This window comes from Condylura cristata, unplaced genomic scaffold, assembly GCF_000260355.1.
Source record: "Condylura cristata isolate star-nosed mole 26May11 unplaced genomic scaffold, ConCri1.0 scaffold00028, whole genome shotgun sequence".
NCBI lineage: Eukaryota > Metazoa > Chordata > Mammalia > Eulipotyphla > Talpidae > Condylura > Condylura cristata.
The window spans coordinates 27,222,130-27,242,695 of NW_004567129.1; the positions used below are offsets into that span (position 1 = coordinate 27,222,130).

The window sequence follows — 20,566 nt, forward strand, 5'->3', positions numbered from 1 at the left end:
GTGTGTGTGTGTGTGTGTGTGTGTGTGTGTGTGTGTGTGTGTGTGTGTGTAGTATTATAAATAACCTCCAAAGCTTACTGTTACGTGGCAGGAAGACTGGGGAGCCAACTGTACATCCCATTTAAGCCTTAAAAATTGTAACTGCAGGTGTGACTTTATATATTTGATGCACGCACACACAGAAACAGCCCACACACACTGAGCGATTGGGGATTAGCTTACTGCATCCTTCCAACCCCTTGAGGTAGTCACTGTGACCCCCATTTCACAGACCAAGAGAAATTAAGCCACCTGCCCCTACCCAGGGTCACACAGCTAGGGTAGGAGCTGAACGAGCATTTGAACCCAGCCAACCCACTGCCAAGTGATCTCCCAGGAAAAATCTGGAAGGGTTTTTACACCACCCGCCCTGGCAGGAGGGCCTCACCTGCGACGGAGCCACACAAGGAACAGCCAGTGTGAGCAGGAGCCACCTCCCGGTGCTCCCGGGCTCTTTCACCGCTCGCCTGACGACTGCCTTCAACAAGGCAGCGCCGTGTGGTTGGGGTCAGATCAGACCCCAGGCCCAGAAGGCTGAGCAGGCGGTTCAGATTTCATTCTGAGAGAGATCGGAAACCCTTAGTGGGCTCTGAGCAGTGGAGAGGCCTGACCTCACGCCAGCCTGCTGCCGCAGGGCAGAGGTGCTCGGTGGGGCAGTGACTAGGCCCTAGCCGGAAACTGGAGCCTGCGGGCACAGTCCAGATAGGAGGTGGCCACGGACAGGACTGGTAGAGAGCAGACGTGCTGCTCATTGTGACTTGCCACTGCCCCATTTATCTCCGGAGGAGGAGGAAACATCTAGAGCAATGTAAGTGTGACCCTCTGTCAGGGCCCAAACATGCTGGCGGCCACTCTTCTCCAGTGTGGAGCGAGGAGGTCGGGTCCACGCTGTCCCCATCCCCAGCAGAGGGCGCTGCAGGGCAGTCAGCAGGCTTACAAAGCAGTGCCTTTTGGTTCCTGAAATCCACAGCCCCCGGGCCACCCAGATTGCGGGGTAAAAAACTATCTGACATCATTGCATTGCATTCATGATCTCTCTCAAGACTGCCCTACTTATCATAAGAGAAATTAGTTTGTTTATCCACCACACTGGGGCCAGAGCTGGGCACTCCCAGCCCCGAGATCATAACATTCCCTTCACGCAGGCCTCTTGCCCAGGTGCTGTTTGGCAAGGGTGGGTCACGTGCTTCCAGATGATGGCATGACGCACTGTTCCTGCCTCCTCCTGTGTCTGTTGACTTAGAGGAGTGTATTTTTTCAGTTAACACCATCCTCAGTCTCTGACCCATAGCCCAGTGTAGTTTCGGTGCCTGAAACAGCCCCCCCAGGGGGAGCATTTTTTCCTTGCACTACTGTAGACCCCTGACTGTGGTGCTGGAGCAGCTCTGCCCAGCCCGGGGCAGGCATAATCTGGGGGGCGTCACATGTGTGGATGGCTGGTGGAAGCCTGAGCCTGTGGGGACGCAAAACAACAGGGGGCTCCAGACACAGCTAGCGGGGTGTAAATTGATCCAGCCTCTTGGAAAACTATTTGGCTGTTCAGTAAAATTGAAGATTATCATGCCTGGTGATTCAGCAGTTTCTCTCCTGTGGGTATAAACCCACAGGAATATGTGTTCACACACACTAAGAGGTGGTGCTCAGGAGGTCCTAACAGCCCTGTCCACGGTTGTCAAACACAGGAGCCATTTCCATGCATGAGCAAGAGGATGGGTGAATCCATCATGTTAAACGCATCAGCCTCTTGCAGCAACAACGCCGAGTCTCATCCCTAGGACTGAGAAAGAAAACAGACATGAAAGCATAAGCACACACAGCTCAAAAGAGGCGGAACTAAATTAGGACATAAGAAGTCAAGGTGGGAGCAGGAGAGGGCACAGAAGGACTTCTGGGGGCTGGAAGTCTGCATTTCTTGATCTGTGGTGAGTCCCCAAGTGCACTCGGTGAGAATTCCTTTAGTTGCTTTTACACGGGCTGTGCATTTTTCTGTGTGGAGATGATACTTCCCAATAAAAGGAGTAATTGAAGGGGAGAAATACGCTGAGTTTAGGAGAAGTCTAGCCTGGCTGGGAGTCTTGGTTCACCCACCTAGTGCTGGTGACCTTGGACAAGGCACCTAACGTGGAATTTCAGCTTTCTCTTCCATGAAGATTTTCAAAGCACCCCACTCAGACTGGTGCATATAGTTAGATAACACTTCAGTACCTGGAATGCGATGAAATGAACTGCTCTTTCACAGATGCGGCTCTTCAGTAAGGTTCTAGCAGTTAGAAGTTGCTTCATCTGCAAAGTGACAGAAAACCTGAGTAACCAGCAAATGCAAATAGGAGATTATTTTAATTTTCTCACAAGAAGTCTGGAGGTAGGCAGCTGCAAGGATCGACTTGCCTGTGACTTTTGTAATCATCTCTTTCGTCATGGTCACAAAGTGGCTGCCACAGCACCAAGCATCTTATCCTCACACCACTATCCCTAGCCAAAAAAAATGGGCGAGTACAAAGGGGCTTTCCTTTTCCCAGGGAGGGAAATCTGACCTCTCCAGGCCTACCACACCCTGTTATATTGCTGAAACTATGGCCAGCTCTATGCTTGGAAAACAGCATCTGGGTTAGGGAAATGAGATGGCCATGGTTAGCTTGATTAGACTTTGCAGCCTGGCTACACATCAGAGTCACCTGAGTGGTATTAAAGTGTGTGTGTGTGTGTGTGTGAGAGAGAGAGAGAGAGAGAGAGACCACGTGTGTCTGTGCATGCATATATATATATGTCTGCGTCCATACTTGTGTGCATGTTTTCATGCACCCCCCACCTTCCAGACACACTGAATCAGAACCACCAGTGATGACTTTGTCAGGAACCAAGTTGAAAACCAGTGCCACAGATCAAGACGGTTCTAGTGTCCAGGGAAAGCGGCTGTTAACACCTGAGAGCTCACGGTAGCGTGTTCCGGAAATGTTATTGTGATGACAGTGAAAAGGTCTGTTTGTGTGGCTGCCTCATGGAGCCAGTTCATCCATCATCTTTCCTCGCTCAGTGTCAGCTCCAGGAGGCAGGGGTCTTTGCCTTACCCTCCAGGGCTGGCATTTAGGAGTTGAGCCCTAAATAGTTGCTGAACAAATAAAAGTATATTCCATCCACTGTCTTACGGCCTCCCAGGGGCCCTCTGGGGTCATGATCTGTCATGAAGGAAGAAGCTGAAGCTCAGAGATGGGAAGTCACGTGGTCAAGGCCACTCCCCAGGAGGCAGCATGTTCAAGTCCAGGTCCAGGACCAGGGCTTTCTGACCATGGCACATGTCACTTTGAGGACAGGACCCCCTGTACTGAGCATCCCCTAACATTGCCTTCTCTCCCTGAGCAGCTCATCACCCTGCGGGGCTCCATCCTGGAGGACGCCACGCCCACGGCCACCAAGCACGGGACGGGGCGGGGGCTCCCCCTGAAGGATGCCCTGGAGTATGTCATCCCCGAGCTCAACATCCACTGCCTTCGGCTGGCTCTCAACACTCCCAAGGTGACGGAGCAGCTGCTGAAGCTCGACGAGCAAGGGGTGAGCCGGGGCCGGGCGGGGCACAGGGCCTCAGCTTGCACCCCACTCCACTCCTGGTAGCTCCTCTGTCTTGTTCACTCACACCCCGCTGCCCCCCCCCCCCCCCCCAAGACAACACACTATGCTAATTTCAGTAAAAGGATGGATGGGTCTTTTGGCAAATTCTGGGAGTACCAAGAGCAAGATGTGACTGGGTCACCCCCTCTGTGCACACTGGCTCCCTCGGATTCCCTGGCCCTCCCACCGCTCCCAGCCCCAGGAGGACGTCGGACTGGCCCGTGCTGAGGCCGGGTCTGTCCGCCAGTCACTGGGGACCAGGTTCTGGAATCAGTGACGTACACACCTAAACTTCCATTCAAAACAAAAAAAGTGTTGACAGTGCTGAGTCCTGAGCCCCCCAGAATTCCCTTTCACAAACACTCATCCAGCTCCCATCTACCTCCTGTGGGCCGCCCGCCAGCAACTCTCAACTGACAGCGCGGCCTCACCAGCCTCTGCAGGAGGAACGAGGACGGGTGGCGTGGACACCTTGTCGTGCCTTCCGGAATGAGGAGGGGGTGGGGGAGCAGGGCACACCCACTGCCTTTCCCTTCCTTTCTGGCTGTGGAGCAGAATCTGCCGTGACCCTGGCAGCGCCCGGGCTCAGTGCTGGAGAAAGGCCTCACCTCTGCCTGGCCGGCCTCCACAAAGCCGCTCTTGCCCCCGCAGCTCTGCCGGAAGCACAAGGTGGGCATCCTCTACTGCAAGGCGGGCCAGAGCTCTGAGGAGGAGATGTACAACAACGAGGGGGCGGGCCCCGCCTTCGAGGAGTTCCTGTCCCTCATCGGGGAGAAGGTCTGCCTGAAGGGCTTCACCAAGTACGCGGCCCAGCTCGACGTCAAGAGTAAGTGGCTGCTGGGCCTCGTGGGGGGAGCCAGGGAGGTCACCAGGAGCTGCCACCGCCCACCCACCCGTGGGCCACAGCCAGAGGGCCTGGTCATGCCAAGGTGACCAGGGGCACAGGGAGCCTGCTGGCGGACAGGCAGAGGGCACGGAGTCGTCTAATGAGGGGTGAAAACACCCCCTACATGGTCTCGGGGCCTTGCACACACGCATCCCAGCGGGTCCTGCGTGTCCACACCTGTAGACCCCGGGCGGTGTCCCGTGTGCCTGGAGCCGTGTAGTAGCTGGTGTGGGCACCCAGCGGGGTGCTGTGGGTGCTGTGTCACGGTGCGGAGGACTAGCGGAGCCGTGGCGGCAGCCTGTCAAGGGCCCCTGCTTTGTCTTGCACGGGGAGGGGGCGCGCAGAAAGGCGGGCTCTGGGGCTGCTCATCGGGCACGCACCAGGCCTGGCCGTGTGTGGGTTTTGCTCCACTAAAGCGCCGAGGAAAAGCAGAGAGTGTAGGCGCGACGTCCAGGACAGTGGCGCCGCTTCCGGGGAGGGGCTGCCTCGACAAAAATGAGTCTCCTGGTAGAACAGCGGGACGATTTCTTCCTCGGGGGGTCGGTAGGTATGACACAGTCATTGCAGCACCACCGTCCAGGGCCTTTGTTGCTAACAAGTAGGGGTTTGGATCTGTTTCCTCTGAGGAATGCGAAACCCTTAATAGGCAGAGCTGAGCGCTGTTGAAATGCTGAGGAGCCAGACACCCCGGAGGTCCAGGCTGCAGCTCACCACTTGTCACATCGCAAGTCACGGCCCGTGACTCAGTTTCCCCCTCTGAAAAGGAGGGCCAGTGCTTGGCTGTGCTTCTCCTTACCATATGCCCTGTCAAATTAGAGATCACCACCATCTGGTCCCACGCAGCTTTTCTTCTCCCCAGTCTCTTTGCTGATGGGTGCCCCTGCGGGCGGCCTCCCTCAGCGTGGAGCTGACCGCCCCTCTCGTGGCTGGGTCCTTTCCCACGATGTGGATACACAAGCTTACTGTTCTTCTGACTGACTTTCGAGGGTACTCGCACCCCTGTCTCCAGCACGCGTGTTGGATCTCTGCAGGCTGGGCCCTTGGAAGAGGAAGTGCAGGTCTCAGGCCCGCGCCAGGTGGTCTTCCCGGTGCTCGCACCAAGTTGCACGCCTCCCCAGCCCGCTCCCAGGTTCCGGTTGCTCCGCATCCTCGGTACTGTCCTGTTAGGCTTGAACATTTTCCCCAGTGCAGTGGGTGCAACATAAGGTTTCCTTTTCTCAAAATTCATTTAATTTTCAAGAGTGGAGTTGAGTGAAAACACCAAGTGAGAACCTAGCGCAGATGGTGTGTGGGACATGGCAAGAGCCCAGCGGTTTGGAAACGTGGTGCTGACTGGTGCTTCTGTTTCAGCCGACTCCACGGGAACCCACTCCCTCTACACGACGTACCAGGACTACGAGATCATGTTCCACGTCTCCACCCTGCTCCCTTACACCCCCAACAACAGGCAGCAGGTCAGTGGGGCCCCCAGATGATTCCTCCGGTGCACCAGTGACCCCCAAGGTGCACTCCCTTCCCACGGCTGCCGGCTTGGCTCCCCCGGCACTCTGCTGCATGGCAGCTGGAGGCCTTTGGCCTTTGAGACCCTCTGAGCACGGTCATGTCCCCTGAGGTTCGGAGCCTGGGACAGGTGTCACCTGGTGTCTGTTCCTCCGGCCATCCTGGTGCTCCCAGCTACCCCAACTCCTCCCCAGCCTCCTGAATCCTCAGGGGCCCAATAAAAAGGAAGAGTGAGTCCGTCTCTCCTTTCAGTGCCAGTGACAGAAAGGCAACCCACACTGGCACAAGGAAAGGGGGTGTGTATCAGGTCCTCGAATCTGAAGTGCCAGGCAGGGACTGGCGGTAGATGTGGCCGGTCCAGGGCCCAGACAGTGTCAGAATCTGTCCATTTCTCCCTCTGCTTCTTTTTATCGCAGCCTTTCGTCCGGGGCAAGGCAGCGACAGCCACACCCCCGTGTCCCTGCCCCCAGGGACGTCTGTCAGCAGAGCCACGCCAGGGGAAGAGCTGTTCCATCCAGGGCACCAAGAAATGTTTCAGGGCCAAGTCTGGTTGGGCCAGTCTCATGCCAGATCTGGGGTGCGGTGGGTAGGCTGAGGCCAGTGCCCAGCCCAGAGAGGGTGAGCGGAGTCAGCTCAACTTGAAACAAGACAGAGACCAGGGAGATGCTTTCCTACAGGGGCTGGGTGTGGCTTGGACAAGGAGGAAGGGGTGCCGGGCGGGCAACCGGACAGCGTGGTGTAAAAGCAGACATAGACCTGCGTTCCATTTCTTTCTTTCCCCCTTTCTAGCTGTGAGCTCTCCCCTTTCCGAGCCTCGGGTCCCTCTGTAAAGGAGGCAGAGGGACAGGCCCATGCCTCGGGGTCCTTGAAAGCACTCCCTGCACTCAGGCAGAAAGTCAGAGCATGAGGCAGGACCCCCTAGAAGGACCACAGGAAGGGTCCGAGTGCGTGGGCTTTTGGGGGGTGTGGGGGCGCGCTGTGGGGGCAGCCTCTGGCAGAGTGGGGTCCTGGCTCGGTCCGCCCGTGACTGACGGACAAGTCATTTAGCCACCGGGCCCAGGTTTTCTCTTCAGTGAAAGGGCCGGACGAGTTAAGACCTCAGAAGGTTGTTGCGAAGAGTCAATGAGATTGTGAGTTCAAGATGTGGACGTAAAACATGGCAGCGTGTCAGCCACAGTTGGCGGGTGTTATCTGGCACTTTAATCCAGCTTAGCACACACATCCATGAAGCACTAGCAGTTCGGGCGTGCACGGTGTGTCTGGGGCACCCCTGGGCCCCTCACGGGAGCTCCTGGCTGTAGAGGTCCTGTCCCAGCCTGGATTCTTACGAGCTCTGTGAAGGCGGAACTTGGGTGCCTCGGAGCAGTGTGGCTCAGCAGTGAACAGAACCCAGCCCACCGTCGTCACAGTCCTCCTCAGAGGCCGTGACAGCAGGGCCAGAGGGGGCGGGTGCCCGGCCCCCTCAGCTCCGCATCTGGGTGTCCCTGCGCTCTGACTCCACACATGGCCTCGAATGGGTCAGAGGCAGCCGCACTCCCCTCCTGTAGGTGTGTGGGGTGCCCTGCTGTGTGCGGGGCGCTGTTCCCAGCACTGAGGAGACAGCCGCGCCCTGTCCTGCTGGCACACACATGTGCGGGGAGAGACAGACGAGAAAGGAAAGGAAGGCTGAAAAGGCCTCTGTGCTCTGTTGCTGAATGTTGCCTGATGGGGGCAGACAGGCACGAGGGGCATGTTGGGGGCCGAGACCTTGGATAACACAGCGAGGGCCTCCCTGGGAAGGTGATTTCACAGCTAGGGCCTGAAGAAGATAGGGCGGGAGGGAGCCACGTGGGAGTCGGGGGGAACGCTCCGGGCAGAAGGAGCAGCCAGTGCAGGTGCCTGGAGGAAAGGCTCGTGGCACCCAGCAGGGGCCTGAGGTGGAGCAGAGGGCAAGCAGGGGGCGGGAGGAGAGATGTTGGCAGTGACAAGGAGATGGCGTGTGCCCCCACCCGACCCCGGGCCTGGCGGCGATTGCCCTTTACCTGGAGGTGGCGCTGCAGGCGGGCTCAGGGCCAGAGGGACCAGGTGTGACCAGAGACAGTGAGGAGGTGCCGTGGCCGTGCCTGTGACGCCACCGCTCTGCTTGCCCTTCACCAGCTACTGCGGAAGAGGCACATAGGAAACGACATCGTCACCATCATCTTCCAGGAGCCGGGGGCGCTGCCTTTCACCCCCAAGAACATCCGCTCGCACTTCCAGCATGTCTTCATCATCGTCCGAGCCCACAACCCCTGCACTGAGAATGTCTGCTACAGGTGCGCACCTCCACGGGGCCGCGAAGCCCCCCCGCCCCCCCTCCCTGCACACACAGGGCCGCCTCCTGTGTTGCCTGCTGCAGCAGGATGCTCGTGCACACATGTCCCGCGCCCTCAAAGGGGGCTTTCGCAACCAGAGATGGCTTTGATGAAGAAATCAGCAGGATCTGTATTTGCCTGGAATCCTTTGGTGGCAAGTGACAGAAAACCCATCTCAGTTTGGCTTGAGGTGAAGAGGCACGTGGGCACCTGGCCTGAACGGCACAGGAGCCCTGGGTGGCGGCTGGCCAGGCAGGGAGCCCTCCTCGGGAGGTGCAGCCAGGGGCTCTGGGTCACAGACGAGCTAGCAACAAGGCCTCCGCCCAGCCAGCTCCCTCCCGAAGCCCAGGCTCTCGCCGGAGGGAGTGGCTGGCCTCTGCACACCAAAACAGAAAGCTCCCTGGCTCTGGGCTGAGGGGAGAGCTGTGTCCTTTGGAGACCAGCTGATCAGTGACCCAGACCCAGGTCAGCACTGGTCCCCGGAACAGCCCAGCAAACTGGGCCGAATGTGCCAGGGAATATTGCATTTGCCATTTTGTGAAAAGCAGTATGAAATTCAGCATTAAAAAACCCAGCTCTGACTCCAGCCACCCAATGGCTGTCACAGAAGCAGCCATTGTCAGCGCTTCCCTGTGGGCCCTGTTATCTCGGGCACGCACGTGACTGCTTGGAAGTATTGCTCTTCTCCTTTTTAATAGCATATCTCATGCATTATTGTGCATCTCGTGTTTTTTCACTCAGTAGTCCTCGAGAACTTTCCATAGAAGTCCATAAAATGCATTTTCATTATTTATGCCTGCATAATATTCCAACTCGTGGATGCATGCGAGCCCTCCTGCGCCCCTTATGGATGGACATTTGGATAGTTTCCTGTTGCTGCTGTTACTGTCCATCCTGCAATGAGCAGCTTTGTTTATACTCTCACTGCTCACACCCTACTATCCAGCAGGAGGAAAAGCTTCTTAACGTGCGGTTACTACCTCAAAGGATATGTGCACACGGGCACTGACAGTCTTGGTAGAAGTTCTAGAATCTACTGGCTTCTTCTCTTGGCCAGTGTCTGAGAGGTGGGTCGAAGATCCCGGTGTGCAGATTCTGGATGTGGGGCCCAGGTGGCAGCGGGGTGGCCGCACTGTGCATCACCCAGGCCCCCTCCGCCCTGCCCACTCATTCAGGCACACCCAGCAGCGGTTGCCACTGTCCGTGTCTCCCAGCCTCTGGTCGCTAAGGTGATGGCAGTGTGTACAGGTACCATGTTCTGTGGGAGCTGGGAGGGAAGGAAGATGGAGTTGGTGTAATAGACAACCCTCGGAAGGGGCAGCCCACTCGGGGCACCAGGGCCAGAGGCTGCGTAGACTGGGTCTTTCTCCCCTTCCTCACCCCTGTGTCCCTCCCCCTTGGGTTATCCCAGGAGCCCAAGGCCAGCCTCCCACCTTTCCCGGCCAGCCTCTGCAGGGTCGCAGGGCCGTTCCTGAGGGGCTTCTGTTTTCTCGCTCCTCTTTTTTTTTTTACAACTTAATTTAAAATATTTTCATTATGCAATATTTTAACCATTCTGAAAAGGACAGAAAATAATATGACAGACACCCATGTGCCTACCACCAGATTGAACAGATGTTAACATTTCACCAATTTGCTTTCTCATTCTCTCTTTTCTTTATTTTTAAAGCAAGAAATGTTAGCAATACAACCAAAGCCTCCCCCTCCCACGCCCGCTCCTTCGAAGTCCCCCTTTACCAGGCAGCTGCTCTCTGGACAGCGTGCATGCCACCCCTCTGTGTCCCCAGATGGCCCTCGCCACGCCGTAAAAACCACGTACTGAGGCGACTGTCGCCTTCAGTGGAGGTGGCCCTCACTTTCCGTCTCACACCTGACACTCTTCAATCAGAGGGCCCTCAAGACAGCTCGGCCGGCTGGACACTGCATGCCCAGTGCCGTTGTCCCGGCCAGCCGGGACAGGAGAGAGGTGACTGCCCCCTCCTCGGTCCTCTGAGGCTTTGTAGGCCCTGCGAGAATGTCGTTGAATCCATCGTTGTGAGTAGCCTAGAAATACTTAGTGAATCACAGCGACAGGTGGAGTGGGGGCCTCACGGCTCCTGCCTGCCCACCCCGGCGCGTCCTTGCCACTCTCTGGCGCGCGGCTTCTGAAGACGCTCCTTCACCTGCTGCCCGCGGGCCGGAAAGCCAGCCTGCCTGCTGCCGCAAGGAGGGACCAGCTGTTCATTGTCCGGAAGCCTTCAGCAGCTTGCAGTTTTAGGATTCTTAAAATCATGAATCAGGACTCTGGGGAAAGCCAAAATTGATGGCTGATCAATTCAGCCAAGCACTGAAGAAGTTGTGGGCTCTTCAAGGCGCCATTTAGTGAGAGCTGAGGGCCTGGTGGCCTCGCCCCCACCCCGCCACACCCACAGGGCCTGGGCTGATGTGTGCACGTTTCATTCTCCACTTGCATTCACATTGTGTGCCAGTGCCAGCGTGTCAGCTCAGCCCCGGCGGCGCTGCCCACAAGGCGCTGCACAAGGGCGGCCAGCACTGGGGGCCGTGGCCAGGGTCTGCCCCGGCCATCTGTCCTCACCCATTGTCTCCTGCATGCACCCTGGTCCCTTCCAGTCCTTTCTTCACAGAGCAGGCCAGCGGCTCTATGCAAACTGTCAGTCTGGCTGTTAGTGCCTCATCCACCAGGGCCCTGCCTGCTCCCTTCACTCCAGGATCCCCCGACCCACCGCGATATCTCCCAGGCAGAGGGCAGACCCCACTCCTGACGCTGGAAGGCCTCCCCACAGGGAGGTGGGGGTAGAGTAGAGATAACGGGGTTCACCCCAGCTTCGTGCAAAGAACTCCACTAAGGTCTTCCTCTCTAGTTAGTGCAGTGGGTAAAGCAAGGTGATCGTTTTTGCGTTCTCTCGCAGTGGCTGTCTGATTCCGTTACTGTCATCACCAACAGAAATGAAGTAGGAAGGGTTCCATCCTTCCTTAATAAGAAATTTTCGAGATGTTTTTGACTTACAAAGTGTAGTCAACCTTGCTACCCAGTATCCCTGCAATGAGGCTGTTTGACAAGCCACTGCCACGCTCAGTGGCTGCAAACACGAGCATTTCTTTCTGGCTCACAGAAAGCTGCCGGGTCAGCTGGGGTCTGTCTGGCCTTGGCTCCAGGCCACCGGTCAAGTCCAGGGCTTCTCCGGGTGTCCCTCAGCCTTTCTGGGATCAGTGAGTCCCCGAGAGAGGTCCATCTCTTGGGCCTTGGGGCTGGAGCAGGATAGCAAGCCCCGTGCCCCCATCCTGTGCCTTTGCTTGAGAGCCATTGGCCTTTCCCTGTAAGGTCTTCCTCATATGACCCTGGGCGCAGGGTACCTGGGGTGGGGATATACCTGCCCGCAAAGGTAGAGTAAGGAGTGACTTTCTGGCAAACTATCATCTCACCAGCCCCTGAAATCTATGTGTCTGTAAAACAAGAATAGCTTCAGTTGACTGATGCTAGACTTATTCTTTGAATTTCAGCAGATGTTCAGGCAGTCCACTATGTAGAAAGTAAAAATGCGTGTTTGTGCCCTAAGCAAACAAAGCCATCACGCGCAAGGTGGAAGGCCCATCGTCAACAAGGAAACTGATGGGCCGAATGTTCCCTGCCCTCTAAACGATCTCTCCCTCTTCAGCATGGCTGTGACCCGATCCAAAGATGCGCCTCCCTTCGGCCCCCCCATCCCCAGTGGAACCACTTTCCGCAAATCTGACGTCTTCAGAGACTTCTTGCTGGCCAAGGTCATCAACGCGGAGAACGCGGCACACAAGTCGGACAAGTTCCACACCATGGCCACCAGGACCCGGCAGGAGTACCTCAAGGACCTGGCCGAGAACTGCGTCTCCAACACACCCATCGACTCCACGGGCAAGTTCAACCTCATCTCCCTGACCTCCAAGAAGAAGGAGAAGACCAAAGCCCGGGCAGGCGCTGAGCAGCACAGCGCGGGGGCCATTGCCTGGAGGGTGGCGGCACAGGACTACACGCAGGGCGTGGAGACCGACTGCATTCTGGGCATCTCCAACGAGTTTGTGGTGCTGCTGGACCTGCGCACCAAGGAGGTGGTGTTCAACTGCTACTGCGGCGACGTCATCGGCTGGACCCCGGACTCCTCGACGCTCAAGATCTTCTATGGGCGTGGGGACCACATCTCCCTGCAGGCTGCTGAGGGCTCCGTGGAGGACATAAGGGAAATTGTGCAGAGACTGAAGGTAAGGAGGGTCCTGATGGGCGGCATTGTCACGGCCGGGCACGGGCCTCGGGCGCCGCTGACATCCTCCTGAGCCCGCCCGTTGAGGCCAGGGTGTGACTGCCCCCTCTCCCCCATCTGCCATGCTCAGGGTCTGGTGGGTCCCACAGCCTGGGCCAGGGGTCAAGGCTCCACGCTGTCACCCGGGAGGACAGGAGGCCTGTTGGCTCAGTCTAGGTGTTGGTAGGGAGTTAGGGTTAAGCTGGTTAAATGTCAGGGTTCTCTGGAAGAACTGTCGGGGGTTAAGAGAGTCTCAGTTCATTAAAAGATAGGCATTAGCAGGAGCCCGGGGCCCAGGGCCCGGGGTGGGGGCTGTGAGAAAGCCCAGTAAAACCAGACAAGCAGTTACATGGCGGGAACAGTCCACGTCAGTCACCAGAGAAAGGTGGCTGTTTTAACATCCCCACGCACAGACCAGTGGTCTGGACACAGATCTCACCCAGAACTGGTGGCAGCTCAGGCCCGGCTCCCTGGTCGGACTTGAGGGTGGTAGGTTGGTTTGAGTCAAGTGACGGCCTAGCTGGTGGCTACAGAAAGCCATGAGCTACATCCTTGGCTGTCCTGAGCATCAGAAGGGGCTGGGGCTAGGCTCTGGGGGAGGGGAGGGGTGAGAAGGGCATGTCACGTGAGCAGTGATGGGCGTGACGTGGCGGCTTCCCTGGTCAGGCCTGGCTCCAGCACTGCCGCTGAGGGGCGGAGGAGCCTGGAGCCGAGTCCCTTCTCTGCTGTGTGACTCAGTTCCCTCATCTGAAAGATGGGAACAATGATGCCTTGACATGAGCAGTAAGTTTTAAGAACTGGTTGAGCTGTGTTGCCCCAACAAACCTGCCGGCTCGGTGGGCCGCCACGCGGCGTGCCCCAGCTGCTGACTGCCCTCACCCTCCTCGGCCGGACAGCCCTGCTCCCGGTTTGCCTGACTCCCAGCCTTCGTGAGCACAAGAGCCAGGGGCTCGTCTCCCGCTGGGGCTTGGGGGCCGGAACCAGCCTCGGCTGCTTTGCGCACCTGCTCACCTCCCGGAGTGGATGGGGCTGGGTGCGCTGCACGGTGCGTCTGATGCGGTGAGGGTCAGCGAGTGTGCTTATGGAGCCCTGGCGCTGTGCTGCCCACACGTACGTGCCCAGCTCACAAGCCACCACCCCCCCACCCCCACAGAGAAGGGAGTGTCCCACCCCCACTTGACAGATGAGCGGATGGAGGCCCCACCTCTGGCCTGGGGTCTCAGCCTGGGGGCCCAGACTCTCCGGGCCGAGAGTGGGTCTTACTGTTGCCAGCGACCTCCCACTTGGGTGTCTTTAGAACCCTAGAGCCCTAAGTGGGCCCCACCTGCCAGTTGCCTGGGCCGGCAAAGGACAGGCCATCGCTCCATGGTCAGCCCACACGGCGCCAGCCTTGCTCCCCTCCTACACCCCCACGCCATCTGTCGGCTCCCGCCCCAGCAGGCAGCCCCAGCTGCCGCCTCCCCTTCCACAGCCTGCACCCTGGCCTCTCCTGGGCTAGCCGTTGGCCTCCTTGCTGGTCTCTTGCCTCGACCCTTGCTTCCCTCATTCTCAGAACAACAGGAGGAGCCGACCGTGGCTCCGCTCTGCTTGCTTACTCCAGGGAAGGGTCGCTGGTGGCCCCGAGGCTCACCTGGCCTGGCTCCCTGGGACCTCACTGACCTCATCTCCCTACTAGTGGCCCCAGGCCTTGGTGACCTCAGCTCCCCATGGCTCTGGCAGCTACAGACAGGAAGGCCTCGTTGTTCCTCCAGTGTGCCTGGCAGGATGCAGCCTCGGGGCCCTGCCTGTGTCCTCTCACTGGAGCACTTGCCCCCTCTGGCTCGCTCCCCGCCTTCAACCTGGTCAGTGAGGCCTCAGTGTCTGAATTTGCAGAGCCGCCTCTTGCCCTGAGCGCGTTCCACCTGCCTTTCCTACCTTAGTTTTCTGCATAGCCTGTGCCGCCTCTGATGGCTGTTTATGTGTGTTGTTCCCCTCCCTCCATGCCCTCAGCACCACGCCCAGCAGCTGGTGTGCAGTGGACTCCAGGTGAGCCCATGTGCACACCTGTGCCCGACCGGAAGAGCGCAGGCAGGCAGCTGGGGAGGACTTGCTGTGCTCCCCTGCTCGGCGCTTGCAGGCCCTCCCAGTCTCCCTCCAGCCCACCGAGGGAGAAGCGACCGCCACCGTCCCAACCTCACTGATGAGGACACAGCCCCAGAGGTGAATCACTTGCCCCGGGCCAGAGTTAAGAGCCTCAGCTCTCACACGGGGTGAAGTCTCCTCCCAAAATCCTGACAGCAGCTTGTGCCTTTTGAGCAGCGACCTAGCCAGGCTCCGTGCCAGGTGCTACCACGTCCTCTGTGCCCCTCCGTCCCACGCCAACCCAAGCCGCCTGTTGGCACAGTGCTTCCCAGAGCACATTCCGCGGCCCCCCGCCACACACAGAAGCTCAGCGCCCAGGGCCTTCCAGGAGGCCCGGAGGTGATGACATCATCCCCTCTGCGAGGGCCAGGCCAGGGTCCAGTCTCTGGCGTCCTCGGGGGAGCACCCGCCCACCCCAGCACAGCGGGGGCTCGGACGGCCTTCGTGCAGTAGACGGGTTTTATCACGAGCCTGCCCTGGTACCGGGCGGGTGCTGCAAGCAGAAGAGGTTCAGGCGGTGTGGAGGATGCGAGGGACCCCACGCTCAGGGTGCCAGCTCACACCGCAGACCTGTTCAGTCACCAAAGTGTAACAGCCGGGGGGTTTTCTGTGACTAGCTTGCTGCTTGGAGGGCCTGGCTCCCCGGGCTCCACGCGCAGGCCGTGCTCGCGGGAAGGGGGTGCTCGAGTGCACGTCGGGCTAGGTGTCTCCGGCCTGCACCAAGCGTGCCTCCTGGGGGCTGCAGGAGGGGCCCCCCTGAGGACTTTCAAACTGAGGCTTGAACCAAGAGGACAGTGCGGGGCAGCAGCGGGACTGAGGACCAGGGGCCGGACGCAGGGCTGCGCCAGCTCTGTCCCTGTCTGGCCGCTGCATCCCTCGGCTCCCGCTCTGAAAGCGAGCTACTCGTCCCTCCCTCGTGAGTGAGGTGCAGATGAAATTGGTCTCCTAAAGGGTTTACCAGGACCTGGCCCACAAAGATCAGCCCCCGGAAGAAAGAGCTTTAAAGGGGGGCCTGTGTGCAGGGGTTCCCCCGGGTTCACTTGTGTCTTTTTGGCCTCGGAAGTGAGGGACCGTCAGCAGCGCCTCTCCTCAGGCGGGGCCGCCTTTGGCTTGTCGCGAAAGCCCAGGGGACGAAACTTGGGAGCCACTCAGAGCAGCCAGGGTTAGCCTGACTCCTGTGCCAAAGACTCCAAAGTCTCCAGTGGGTAGCTGACAGTTGGAGCCGCTGGGGTGGCGACTGAGAAGTCAGTAGCTGCAGTAAGCCCTGCCCGCTCGGGTCAAGGTTGGCCTAGGGGCAGGGATGCCCAGGCACTCGCCGCCCTCCCACGCTGCTCCTCCTCTGCCTTCAGCCTCGGACTTCTCAGCATGGCCAAAGCCGAGCGTCAGCCTGTCCACGCTCCTGTTGGCGGGACAGTGCCAAGCACGCAGGAAAAGCGGTTTTATTTGTAAGAACATGACCTAGAAGCTTCCTAACTTCCATTCACATCCTGTGGCCCTAGTCAGATTCCACACCTAAGGGGCCCCAACTCGGCAGCCATGTGCCCACTAAAGCTGCTTTGTTGGTGGAGTGGGGGGGTCTTTATCACTAAAAGGAAGCAGGGGCGAACGGGGGGTGACCCTGCCGCTGTGGGCCAGCCTCCTGCGGGCACCCCGGCACTCCAGGGCTGCTGTGGGCCCTACTGGGCGGGTGCACGGAGCTGGCCTCTGTAACCCACAGTCTTTGGAATCTGGGTGGCAGCTTCAAAGGGAAGAATTTTGACTCCCAAATCAGGAATCACAGGCTGGGAGGAAACCAGTCACAGCTTGCTCTTTGATGACACTCGATTTTCCTTCAAGCCAGTTAAACTCTTTAATTACAGGAGGTTTCGGACGTGCGTGCACGTAGAGGCGCTCACGTGATGAACGCCTGGCCCCATCCCCAGCTGCCAGTTACAGCCGGGGCCTTCGCCTGCTCCCGCCCCTCCCTTAACTTCCCCCTGGTTATTTTGAAATAAATCCTTGACATCCTGTCACTTCATCTGTAAACATTTCAACGATCATTTCTACAACAGTCTTTAAAATCAACGGTTTTGGTTGTCGTTGCCACGCCTCGCAGTAATTTCTGATTGTCACGTAAACAAGTCGGGCTATGAAGTCATTGACTGGGTCTCAATCAACAGTTGTTGGGGTGAGATAGGAAAAGAGCAAGTAAGTCCCAGCAGAACCCCCAGTGAGTCAGGGTAAGTCCTTACTGTGTTTGGGGGGCGTGCCCCAATCCGACGTATCCCCACTGCTCAGTCTTACTATCCAGATCTTACGCCACGTGGGTCGTGTTTTCAGCTAAGTCCTTTCCCAGCCTGCCTCTCACTTCTTGCTCCCCGCCCTCAGCAGTGTGACTTGGGTTGTAAGGATTATTTTGTGTGCACGGAGGTGTGTGTGTCTAAACGTGTGGAAGCGACCCGTGACAGGAACTTCTTCCCGCCGGCAGTGGTCACAGACGTGCACACCACCGCCCGGCAGGCTCAGAGGCCCCGGAGCACCCTTTCCACGGGGTGCTGCCTCACAGGAGTCAGCTGTTGCACCCTTTAGAGCAGTTTTGGGAGAGGACAGACGGATCTCCACGTCACCTGCTCAATGGCTAAGCTCGTCGCCTCGCCCTGCACCGCTAATGCAACTCGCCTGTCTGCAGGTTCATGTCCCGAACCTGCTGTCGCGGCCCGAACTTGCGCTGATGCAGCAGGGAGCATCTGGAGCCAAGCGCTACTCGGTCTGCTCGGCTCCAGCTTGGGGGTGGTCCAAGGAGATGGGGAGGGGCTGTCTCCCCTAGGGTGATGTCAGGAAGAGCATGAGCCAGCGACCCCGGGGTGCTGGGCTGCAGCTTCTCAGCTTCCTTAGGTGGCCCTGCGGGTCAGGGTATGTAATTCGTGGCTTAAACAACAAAGGTGTGGTTTACACTACAAGTCCATCTCCGATTCACCTGGGGTCTCTCTGACTTGGGGACCCCACGAACCAGCAGCCGCCCTTGAGCATAATCCCAGTGGCTGTGGCAAAGGGAAGAGGCCTCCAGAGCTAGATGCCCTAGTCTTGACCACCCAGCACTCCACCCGCAGCTACCAACATGCCCCAGGGCCGAGGGGCCACAGTGCAGATGCAGCCCTGCCTCACGCAGGGATGGAGGGAGAGCAGGACCTCTGTGGTAAGAAGCAGTCACGTATCCTCCAGAAATCAGGAACCCCCTGCTGGGGCCGGGTGGGTGTGCACGCTGCTGTGCCCCAGTGTCTCCTGAGAGGGGCAGTGGGGTACAGCTGATCAGTTGGGTGGGACACAGGACTCTGAGGCTGAACCTGCCTGTCCGCCTGCAGGTAATGACCAGTGGCTGGGAGACGGTGGACATGACCCTGCGGCGGAACGGGCTGGGCCAGCTAGGCTTCCACGTCAAGTACGATGGCACAGTGGCCGAGGTGGAGGACTACGGGTTTGCCTGGCAGGCCGGCCTCCGGCAGGGCAGCCGGCTGGTGGAGATCTGCAAGGTGGCCGTGGTCACCCTGACGCACGACCAGATGATCGACCTGCTGCGCACCTCCGTCACAGTCAAGGTGGTCATCATCCCGCCCTTCGACGACGGCACGCCCCGGAGGTAAGGCAGGCCTGGCCTGTCCCATACACCCCTCCCTGCCCCCTGCACAGTCACCCGCAGCCGGCCTTTTCTTTGCCTGAGGCAGGATGTGGGCCCTGGGTGTGTCAGCCAACACCTCAGAGACTCTGCAGACCCCCCCCCCGCCTCCACCCAACCCGAGGCAGGTACCCCACTTCTCCCATCCACTGGATGACGCGCACTGCGTTAAAGGTAACCTGGCTGAAGGCACACACGCTTCTGTTCAGTGTGTTTGTTGAATCCCTACTATGTGGCAGCCACTTGACTTGCCGGGCCCTCAGGTGACACAACAAAGGGTCTGTCCAGCTGATCGACTGATGGAAAGATCAGACCATGATGAGATGGCCTGTCGGAGCAGAGGCAGCCATATGGGTTTCTGGGCCAGCAGAGGGCAGGTCTGTGTGGCCAGTTCCTGCCACCCCGGGAGCCCCTGGCTGGCGAGCAGTGGGGGAAGGGGCAAGTGGCATGGGGGCCCATCCCGAGACGGAGGACCCAGGGCGAGCCCAGGTTTTATAGTGGGAGTTCAGTGTGGACCTGGTTTCTTTCAATATTTAATTTTTCAGTAGAACATTTCAAACCTGCAGAAAGTACACTGAGACCCTCCCCCGTTCCAGCATTTCATCGCCACCTGACCAGCTTCTTCTCATTCTTTTTAAACCTTCAGACCTCCCCATCCTGGGTTACTGGATCCCATCCCAGACCTTGGAAGATATGTGTCCCACGAGGACCTTCTAAAAATTATCATTGTTCTTGAGTTTTTTAATAATAATTCAATAGGAACTGTCCCATCTCTCTTTAACTTTCTCCATATCAGAGACATTTTTCAAGGCAGTTGTTTAACTAATCAGGATGTTCCTATTATATTTGGCTAATGAGGCGCTGCAGGCTCTTTGAATCTCTTAAGTTTCCCCTCCCTCCCACTTTTTTTTTCTCTTCCTTGCAATTTTGCAAAGAAACCAGGTCACCTGTCCTTAGAGTTTCCCACTTCCTGGATTTAGAGCTGCCCCTCCCCCAGCCTCCTCGTTAGCTCCATCTCTAGCACATAATTGAGGTTTGATACAGCCGTGAAATTAGATTCTGCTTCAATGCCTTCTTGTGGGCGTGTCCCTCGGGGGGCCCCACGTGTCTGGGTGTCCCTGTGTGAGAGTGACTCCGAGTGAGCCGCCCGACCCGTTGTCATACACGGGCTTTCCGCTTTCAGCCATTTGTGATGTCGCTGCCACGAGTGGTGAGCCGCAGTGGCAGGTTCTAAATTCCACTATCCCTTTCTCATCTACTGGCTGGAATTCTTCTAGAAAGAACTCCCCTTCAGTTACTGTTTGGTTGCTCTGAGGTATAATTTATCCTGGGAAGGCAGGATAAACTCAGGGCAGCACAGTTCCCTAGCAGCCCCCAGAGGTGGCCCAAGCTGCTCAGAGAAGAGTTGAGGCCTTGGCCCCAGGAGCTAGTGAATGAACTGGGACACACCCTCAGTTCGCGAGTCAGCCAGCCGGCTGGCTGCATGTATGTGCAGAGGTGGGCTCTGCAGCAGGGGCGCCTCGGCGGGACTCCCAGCGCTGCTTCTTAGTAACTGTGACCCCCAGCAAGCAGCCTGCACCCGTTTCTTCATCTGCAAGATGGGAACAGTGATAGATCCTTCCCCAGAGGTGGTCATGAGGTTAAGGGTTGAGGCTTAACCTTAAGGTATTTGGCCTATGGGGATGTTCTCAAGACACTTGAGATGCCCCTGTGGGGAAATAAAAAACATGCCTTCGAGGGAAAGTCGGGGACCCAAGACATCTGCCCAGACTCACTCCCAAACACCGCAGAGGGCCAGTGAGCATGGTGGGTGAAGTCGTGGGCTTTGGAATAAACGTATTACAGTCCAGTTTTCTCCTCTCACTGGCTGTGTGACTTTGGACAGGTTCCTTAACTTCTCTGTGCCTCAGTTCACTTAAGTATGATTAATAGATAAGGATTCTGGTTTCCAGCAACAGAATCAACTCAAACATAGTAAGCAAAGAGGGACCTATGCACCTGACAGGGCCGGGAGAGCTGGCCAACTTCCGTCCGCAGGGTAGACACGCTCATCAGCAGTCTCTCCCTGTGCCCTCTCTCCGTTTGGTGGTGCCCTCATCCCAGGTATCTCCCACCTGACCCACCTCCTTACTGCTAGGAACTTAGCTCTCCCAGCGCC

The 20,566-nt window shown here is 57.9% G+C and overlaps 1 protein-coding gene across 2 annotated transcripts in view; it reads left to right on the forward strand.

The window, feature by feature from the left end:
* Positions 1-20,566, forward strand: part of SIPA1L3 (signal-induced proliferation-associated 1 like 3) — a 168,984-nt gene that overhangs the window by 108,696 nt on the left and 39,722 nt on the right. For both annotated transcript variants that reach the window (XM_004690584.2, XM_012730738.1), the window contains exons 5-10: positions 3,400-3,588; positions 4,297-4,471; positions 5,882-5,985; positions 8,168-8,325; positions 12,021-12,597; positions 18,098-18,372. In XM_004690584.2, coding sequence (XP_004690641.1) covers positions 3,400-3,588; positions 4,297-4,471; positions 5,882-5,985; positions 8,168-8,325; positions 12,021-12,597; positions 18,098-18,372 — 1,478 coding nt within the window. The remainder of the gene's footprint in view (positions 1-3,399; positions 3,589-4,296; positions 4,472-5,881; positions 5,986-8,167; positions 8,326-12,020; positions 12,598-18,097; positions 18,373-20,566) is intronic.